Source organism: Rhagoletis zephyria, unplaced genomic scaffold, assembly GCF_001687245.7.
Source record: "Rhagoletis zephyria isolate East Lansing unplaced genomic scaffold, Rhagoletis_zephyria_1.1 Rzeph_scaffold_00449, whole genome shotgun sequence".
NCBI classification, from domain to species: Eukaryota; Metazoa; Arthropoda; class Insecta; order Diptera; family Tephritidae; genus Rhagoletis; species Rhagoletis zephyria.
The window spans coordinates 33,962-43,821 of NW_016157533.1; the positions used below are offsets into that span (position 1 = coordinate 33,962).

Here is a 9,860-nt window from a genome sequence, read left to right on the forward strand (position 1 = left end):
AAACATAAAATGAAGTATATATTTTTTATTTACAAAATTGTATGCGTGCTTATTTAAAGAAAAGGCTCTGTACTTTACTTCTAAGAACCAGCTCAAAACTAACCAAATTATTTCTAGTTCGGAGGTAACTCTTTTTGAACTATCTAGGAACTGTTGTTATATGAACTGTCTCAGAGCCATCTAAGCCAGAGTCAGCTCAGAACAAGTTCAAAAGTTCTGCAGAGGGCGACAATTGTCACTTCGTAGGACATCGCCATGTTAAAAAAGACAGTTGAAAGCATTGAGTTGAGAACCAGTACCGACCCTTTTCAGGCTAGCTCAGCTCAAGTTCTGAACCAGTTTGATTTGCTGCAGGGTTCAAACTCAACATTTGAAAACACATTTACATGTATGGCTGTAGCTGAGTGTGCAAAGACGCTCAGAACAATTGGTTGCTTTCAAGAGGACCGGGCTCAATTACCATCAGACGGTACATAAAATTAGTTTTTCCTTCTTAATTACGAAAAAGCATCTGTGCACTTCACAACGACATATTTTAGTATAACGTACATTTTCAAATTTAAAACGAGTTGGGTTGGTGCTCTTTCATATGCGTATTTTTTTAAATTTAGCACGTTTTTTTACTTCTAAAATTTTTGCCCTCAGTGTAAAATATAAGTAAAACATTTTCTATTTACCGATAAACTTTGACCTCCCTTGAAACAAAATTCGGAACCCAACTGTAAAGACGCCGATAGGCATACATACATATATATTTTTTGACATCCCCTCTACTAGAATCCGTTTTCAGAACTCTGCCATTTTTGTTTTGGTGTTTAAAGTGTTATACAAGCAAAAAACGACTGATGTGAATAAACACTTATTTAACGTATCGATAGTAGTCTCACATTTTGTTTTTAAATCCAGTCCACTAGACAATGGTGCAGCAGAAGAACGCATTACTTTCATTTTAGCCCATTGATGAGTGTGTTTAATACGCATGTGATTCCTTACGGAATTCGGGTGGGCAAACCGACGACCGCATTCAAGAACGGGACAAACAGGGCTGTCTCGTGGATAGTGGCCATCCAGATGTTGTCGAAATGATTTCTGCTCTAATGGAACTTCGCATAGAGGGCACGGTAATACATAACTGCTATTAATGTTGGAGGTATTGTCTTCATCATCTAAGCCGGATATTGGAGTTAAAGGTATATCTGACATGACAACGTCGTCCCTTTTTGTTAAATTAGTATCCAAAATGCATTGGTGTATCATTGCCGTTTTTTCGAGACCATAAAGGTATTCATATATAGGTAGCTGTTTTACAAAGCGATTTTGACACTGATGTTGCTCGTGTTTATAGAGTCGCTCATTGTGCTCAGTTTGACTACTTTGATGTTCTTCCTTAATTATCATATTTTGATATATCGTTGGTTTGTTCTTTAGTCGTGCAGTTTTTACCATTAACGACAAAGCTGTAGATTGCGCCACGTAACTATCTATTGACAAATTATTATGAGCAATGGAACTGCAGCTAAGACCGTTTTCCTTTTGAGGTAGTTCTTCATACTTCGCGTTCCACAAATTGTTGCAAAGAATTGCTGAGTAGTGCTGTGAAGTTTTAGGGCTAACCGCTTTATCGCTTAAGTTGGTCGATATTTTTTCGGGGTATTCTGTTGTATGAAAGTTTTACACTTTTTTAATAATGAATTTTTTAGTGTTGTGTTTAGGACAAATAAATTAAGATTTATGGATGATTAAACTAAAAAACGTAAGAAAATCGTTTCACCTACATGGTCCGTGAGGATTTTTTATTAATGTAATTTTTATAGTTTGTTTAAAACAAATAAATTGGGCTTTATGAATGATTGAATTAAAAGAACGGTATTCAAACCGTTTAATCTAATGAGTCGTGGGGTTAGGATGTTTTTGGATATACTGACGTAATACAATTTCGAAGTGCTAGAGTCAACCACATATACAGGTATTCCAGTAAGTATTCACTAATTTATGAATATATGTAATTCAATCAATTTGTAAATACATATATTAGAGTTGCTATAGCAACTATAAAATAAAATAAAACTGTAGCAACTATAAAATAAAATAAAATTTATAAAATACGAAAATCTAGTTTTTGTATGGGATATCCCCTAATTTGGTTATATCGAGCCCTAACCGCCAAAAGGGCGTAAGCGACAAAATGTTCGATTTTCTGTTTTTGACAGACATCGATTACTTACCACCATACGCACCTTCCTACGAAGTACCATTGCAAAGTTATAGCGAAAGCAATTTTGGCTTAAAAGCTTAATTGTTGTTTAAATTTTTTTTTTACCCGCAATTAGTGCGTTCAAGCACATCTACGATTTGGAGGTTTTGCAGGATTTGGTCCAAAGTCGTTCATGTACCGTACGCGTTGCCAGAAGAGGGAGTTTTTCCCGTTTTGGGTGAATTTTGAACAAAAAAGGGATGGCGGGAATAATGGTCGTGAAAACAGGGAAAACCACATACGCCGTGCCCATAAATATTATAATAACACTATTAGGCTAAAATAGGGTGCAATACAATCTTGGGAAGGATGTATGGAATTTAAAGTTTAGTTACGCGAAGAATCTCGCCCTTCAGCATCCACCTCCAATCAAACTGGAGCGTATTGCACAATATGTGCAGTAAGCTTTCCTCCTAATAAATCTTAATAACAAAAACGCAAGAGCATGTGCAAAAATATAAGCCAATTCACGATAACTAATCGCCAGCTGAAAATTTCGCAGTTCACTAATGGTTCGGTAGCACATCAAGCTAAAAATGCGGCGGAGCACAATATTGCATTTTCTGCATTTGATCACTTATCAGTGCTGTAGAAAACAGTATTCAGCGATTCCAAAATTGCATCACAATTGCACACGAGTGTACAAATACCGCATAAGTACTCGTAGATGCAACAAGAATTAACAAGGCGCAGTGCGTAGGCAACTGGCTGAGTCAGTGGGATCGTAGGTTCGAATCCTACTGAAAGAAGTCTGATGAGGAAATGTGGTGATTTCCGAAAAAGCTATCACTTCTACCATATTTTAAAATTATTGTTGCTTTTCCACAATAAGTTTTCATTAAAAAACGGCCTCAAGCTCAATAAAAATTTTTGAATATAACTGTTATAAGGCCATAAAATAACAAAAACAAATAACTAAAGGACGAGCACACCTAAAAGTTAAACATTCTAATAATAGAACATATTAAGAAAAACCAACAAAACCAACAACCACACGATCAAGTGAATTTCAGCGGAATAGCTGCGCTTGATTGTAGTTAACTTAACAAGAGAAATAGTGGAAATAAGCAACAAGAATTAACAAGGCGAACNCATATTAAGAAAAACCAACAAAACCAACAACCACACGATCAAGTGAATTTCAGCGGAATAGCTGCGCTTGATTGTAGTTAACTTAACAAGAGAAATAGTGGAAATAAGCAACAAGAATTAACAAGGCGAACTTAGCACAGTGCGTAGGCAACTGGCTGAGTCAGTGGGATCGTCGGTTCGAATCCTACTGAAAGAAGTCTGATGAGGAGATGTGGTGATTTCCAAAATAGCTATCACTTCTACAATTTTTTCAAATTATTGTTGCTTTTCTATAATAAGTTTTCATTAAAAAACGGCCTCAAGCTCAATAAAACTTGTTGAATATAATTGTTATAAGGCCATAAAATAACAAAAACAAGTAATCTTTTTATATTAATAATATTACATGTAAATTGAATTTTTATAAATATTTACTTAGTTGTTAAAATACGGTTATTGATCGTATAAAAAATAAGACACGGAGAAAATTTGATTTATAATAATAATAGATTGGCTCTTACACATATGTTAGTGTGTGGCCGGGCTTCTCCTCCTATTTGTGGCGTGCACCTTGATGTTGTCAGACAAATGGTAGTGACCTACAGTTTCAGGCCGACTCCGAACGGCGATTGTATTTTTATTAGAAGCAGTTTTGCATGGCTCAGAGGTTTGCCATTGCCTGCCGATGGGCGACACTGCTAAGAAAAACCCCTTTTTTCTTTTTTTACGATGTTGCTTTGGCCAGGGCTTGAACCCAGGCCCTAAAGAGTGGAAGCGCCATTTTTAAAAACTGGGTTATATCAGAAGGGGGAAAAACGGGAAATCCTAAAATGAAAAACGGGAAAAATATATAGAATTGCATGGACAAAAAGGAAATAGGCCCGCCCAAAATCTGGCAACACTAATGACGTTTCTAGATTTAGTCCGGATTTTTTCTTCTGGCAAATTCATGAATTGTGCTAAACGATAGGCAGGGTTGCATTCGTAAACAAAACCAGAAAGAGGTGAAAACAGAACCTTGCATTTGTTAAAAAATTTAAGTAGCGAACGAAATTTTCGAATATGTACGCAATTACACTGGATCACAAATTTTAATTTTGATTTTGCTCTCGAGTTAATTTTTTGTTTTGTATGGATACGTTTTCGAGATATGTGCAATTTACAGTTATTCGGCTTAAAAAAAAGAGTGATTCCAATTAATCAGGTATATCTTACGAACCAATTAAACAATCGTAATACGAGGTACGGCAAATGATAGAAAATTAAATTCTCCATAAACCGTATATAGATTACTTTTCGATAGCCCTGATAGTTTCTGAGAAATTAATTAATCATTCCAGATTATTTTTTTTTTATGGAAAAATTCAAAATAATTAAACTTTAACAGAGAAAAAAGTCAAAAAAAATAGCAGTTTCTGTGTATATAATTTGCACTTGTGTTAAAGCCTGTTCCTTTAGAAAAAAACTAAGCTACCAATGAATAAAATCGATATATAAATAACAAAATAATGATTAGTCAAATGAAAATGCGCAAGGATTTTTTGTATGAAATATCAGCAGAAAAGAGTGTTACTCATACCCGACGTGCACCTGAGTAGGTAGAGGGTTTGCATCGAAAATAAGGGGTGCCAGCAGTGATTAACTAATTTCTCAGAAACTATCAGGGCTATCGAAAAGTGATGTATATATGGTTTATGGAGAATTTTATTTCCTTTCATTTCCCGTATCTTGTATTACGGGAATTCAATTAGTTCGTAAGATATACTTACTATAGTGAAACCACTATTATTTAAAGCTGAATAAATTGAAGTTGCAAATATCTCAAACCTTATCCATAGAAAAAAATCTCTATTTTCGGAATCACCGAGGAATTCTACATGAAAATTGGATAGTGGCATCCATAGAACATTTTTGCTGTAAACCAGCGTTATTATTATTTTTATAGGTTTTACTAAGAATAATAACACAAACGGCAATAACGCAAAATTTGCTTTATTTCACTTTTAAATTAAAAATAATACCAAAATCTGAGTTTTTCTTTATTTCCAACAAAGGTTGGAGATTTAACAAATTTTGCCTTATTTCCCGTTACTTATGTACATATTTAAGCTATTTGTAACAAAAGCAATTTACTGACAGAAGGAAAAAGAACTTTGGTAATTCCAAAAATACAATTAAACAAAGAATGTGATATAATTCATATGAAGAAAGTAATCCTCACAAAATATTTTTACTTATGAAAAGTCTAACAAAATATAGGGAAAACGTCGTCTTTAATAACTGCTCGGAAAATTGAACATAACGCTTTTCTATGAATTTTATCTGCATCCTTTTTTTTATATGTTGAAAACATTAGTCGATAACCTTAAAATGTTTGCATGAAACCATGGCGCAATAAACAGGTGAAGTGAGTAGTCCACTTGCAAACAGCGTTATTTGATTTTATGATAGAAAGCCATAAATTCGAAAAAACATCTACGACAACAAGTAACATTTAAATTGAATCTTTTTTATTATTACCTGAAAATTTGGATAAATAAGAGCCTTATAAAATTGTAACATAACATAATATGACATAAGATAACATTAACAGTCTATACGACCTAAAGCAGTTTTCTAAGTTCATCAGAAGATGTATACTTTTCAAAGTTTATAAACAAGTATGATAGCGACTTTTGGAAGAAGAGTTAACAGTTGATGCTATTTTTTTCAGAATATAAAAAGATTTTGCTCTGTGTTGTTAGTAGACATGAAACTACTCTAAATACTGGTACGTAATCCTCCAAAAAACTAAAAATCGAAAAAATTTTACAAGTGGACTACTTAAGTAATAAAACAGCTTTCTCGCTTTTTTTTCTGACATTCGGCTGCCTTACAGTAAATTTTTAACGGCAATTTTTCAAATAAGGCAGTGAAAATCTTTTTTCTTTCTCTAATTACTTCAAGGAGTAATTCCGCCATAGACATGGAACAAACCAAATTTGCCGTTCCTGTTCGCAGCATATAACACAGAGAAGAGAATATTGTTTTGAGTTTTAAATTCAGTTAAAATTTCTGCATTATCACCACTGGCTTCACTATATACGAACTGTGGATTTCGTTTACGAGGACGAAGCGCTCATGTAGTACGAAATAGTTATGTAAAAATATGTAAAATTTTACCTACTCTCAGACTTCTAAATTTGAACGTATACTCGGTGCAAGCAGGTGGGATTATTTGGTTGCCTTATAGTCACATTTTATAGGCAAATTTTCATATAAGCAGTGCCAAAATCTTCTTACTCTAATACACCTTCACCTGGTATAATTCCAACATGGGTGGACATACTTGGACATTTAAAAGCAGTTTCAGAAGTGAACTAGTGTCATTATATTATTATTCCTGTTTCTAAACGGTTATAATTCCACCAGTGCATAATTGTGGAAGGAAGGGAGCGGGCGGGGGACGCGAACACGGACCGCCGCGACGCTGAGTACTTTCAAAATTGTATACTTACAAATCCGCCCATTTAACTTGTTCATGTACCAATTTTTGTAAATGTAACTGGGTGGTTACCGCTGTGCTCTATTCTGCTTTATTGCTCAATTGTTTAGTTTATAAGTTGGTCTTATTGCTCAACGAGAAATGAAATAAGGCAAATATGTTTTATTTCACATTCAATTGGGAAATAACATAAATTTGCGTTATTGCCGTTTGTGTTGTTTCACTCCCTCGGTATCTGCTGCTCTCTGTCAATTAATTTTGAAATGCTGCTAATCTTAGATGTCTTCTTTCGTTTTTAACTACTTTCTTTCAATAATTTTCAACGGGTCGCAGTTATGAATAATTTGATGGGTTGTGGTCCTTTTGAATAATATTTATCCCGTGATTGACATACCAGATCATGGCAACAGGGTTGTAATGGCACAATGCTAAATCGGGTCAGAACAGAACTGAGCCTTTATGTTGCTTCAGGAATGACAGCAAACGTTATTGTAAACACTCCTTCATATAAATTTCTTAACTCTCCGTCAGACACATGTTTCGATTGGCACATTCGGTACGCATGAGTCTGGCTGGACTCACATGCAAATTGTATGAATTTATATAGAAATTATGTGCAACATCTGTTCAATTAAACTTATTTATTGTATGTTATTCAAATATTTACTTAATTTAAGGGCTTTCTTTTTTATTTTATTATTTAAATACACTGGCGATCAAAACCGGGTGCATGTTCGACATTTTATTACTTACAGTAACATAACTTTTTTAATAATAAGCGGATTGCTTTGAAATTTTCAGCAATTTTTCCTTATTATCTAGGGTATAAAGCCCAGTAAATAGAAAAATTAACAAGTGATTCACAGCAAAAACGCAAGGCAACTATCTTCACTCAGTTTTGAACTTTTAGGAGGTATATATCAAGAGGATTGTGGAGACTCCTTTGCTTTTAATAGCGATTTTCATACGTCCGGGAATGCTCTCTACTGAGTTTTCTATGATTTCGCTTGGAATATTACCCCATTATAATTTTGCTCACCTCCAAAGCTCTTTCATGTTACTGGAGCTCGCTTGTGCTATGCTAATCCTCTCTTGACCACAGCGCTCAATTTTTCGATAGCTTTGAGGTCTGGGATTTGTGCTGGCCACCATGTTACATGTTTTTCTTTGTATGGTGTTTTTGAAGATGTTGATAAGGTGTTTCCCAAAAATATGCCTTTTTATCGTTTTGGAAACAATTAAATTTCGTTCCATCGGACCATATTGCCCCTTTTAAGTGCAAAAGCTCCAATTCCCGTGACTTTTACAAAATTTAAGTGGCAGCTTAATGGCGTGGGATGTTTTGCTTGCTGGCATTTAGTGGCTTGGGTTAATATAAAAGGTATAATGAACATATCCTCCAAACAAATTTGCCGGACTTTGTAGACAAAAGCGCAAACCCTGCGGAAGAAGTTGTTTGCCAGCAGGACGGAGATCCAAAGGATTCTGAAAATATTCGACACCGCCGGCTGCTTGGGAAAAATTTTCTTGTAATGAAGTGGTCAGCACAAATCCCAGACCTCAACACCATCGCAAAATTGAGCGCTGTGGTCAAGAGAGGATGAGCATAGCACACGCGAGCTCCGAGTAACATCATTTTAGGTAACAAGTAATTTTTTGAAAAAAAACCGACTTCAATTCTCATTTAAAAAACTACATATACTAGTGAACCCGCATGACGTCAAAACGCCAACATTTAATTAAACTATTTAAACAGGTGAAACCCTATTCAATAACCTCTAAAAATATTCCTAATGATTAATCTAAACCATTTCTCAGTGGTGCTTTTAAAGTTTACGACATACAACAATACGACACTTACGACACCGTTGTGAATCCCCCAATAATTTCTTGTAACTCTTTCATTTGACATCCATCGCTCATATTTCATATAACTTGGGTATAAAATAGTTCAATTAGACTTCTAAAATAGGTGGCAACCTTATCCAAGATATTTCCAAACTACTACCTTCTTAAACCTCTTTTATATAACACCCATATAGCGATACCTTATTCACTTGCCAAATTCCTTTACATAATTAAAATTGAATAATTTTTTTTTTCACCTCCAAAGCTCATTCATGTTACTGGAGCTCGCTTGTGCTATGCTAATCCTCTCTTGACCACAGCGCTCAATTTTTCGATAGCTTTGAGGTCTGGGATTTGTGCTGGCCACCATGTTACATGTTTTTCTTTGTATGGTGTTTTTGAAGATGTTGATAAGGTGTTTCCCAAAAATATGCCTTTTTATCGTTTTGGAAACAATTAAATTTCGTTCCATCGGACCATATTGCCCCTTTTAAGTGCAAAAGCTCCAATTCCCGTGACTTTTACAAAATTTAAGTGGCAGCTTAATGGCGTGGGATGTTTTGCTTGCTGGCATTTAGTGGCTTGGGTTAATATAAAAGGTATAATGAACATATCCTCCAAACAAATTTGCCGGACTTTGTAGACAAAAGCGCAAACCCTGCGGAAGAAGTTGTTTGCCAGCAGGACGGAGATCCAAAGGATTCTGAAAATATTCGACACCGCCGGCTGCTTGGGAAAAATTTTCTTGTAATGAAGTGGTCAGCACAAATCCCAGACCTCAACACCATCGCAAAATTGAGCGCTGTGGTCAAGAGAGGATGAGCATAGCACACGCGAGCTCCGAGTAACATCATTTTAGGTAACAAGTAATTTTTTGAAAAAAAACCGACTTCAATTCTCATTTAAAAAACTACATATACTAGTGAACCCGCATGACGTCAAAACGCAAACATTTAATTAAACTATTTAAACAGGTGAAACCCTATTCAATAACCTCTAAAAATATTCCTAATGATTAATCTAAACCATTTCTCAGTGGTGCTTTTAAAGTTTACGACATACAACAATACGACACTTACGACACCGTTGTGAATCCCCCAATAATTTCTTGTAACTCTTTCATTTGACATCCATCGCTCATATTTCATATAACTTGGGTATAAAATAGTTCAATTAGACTTCTAAAATAGGTGGCAACCTTAT

General features: G+C 34.9%; 1 protein-coding gene across 1 annotated transcript in view; it reads right to left on the minus strand.

Moving 5' to 3' along the window:
- Positions 1-776: 776 nt before the first annotated feature.
- LOC108359747 (uncharacterized) overlaps positions 777-9,860 on the minus strand; it is a 222,291-nt gene continuing 213,207 nt past the window's right edge. The window contains exon 5 of the mRNA XM_017611718.1: positions 777-1,655. Within this exon, the coding sequence (XP_017467207.1) occupies positions 787-1,655 (869 nt within the window). The 3' untranslated portion in view covers positions 777-786. The remainder of the gene's footprint in view (positions 1,656-9,860) is intronic.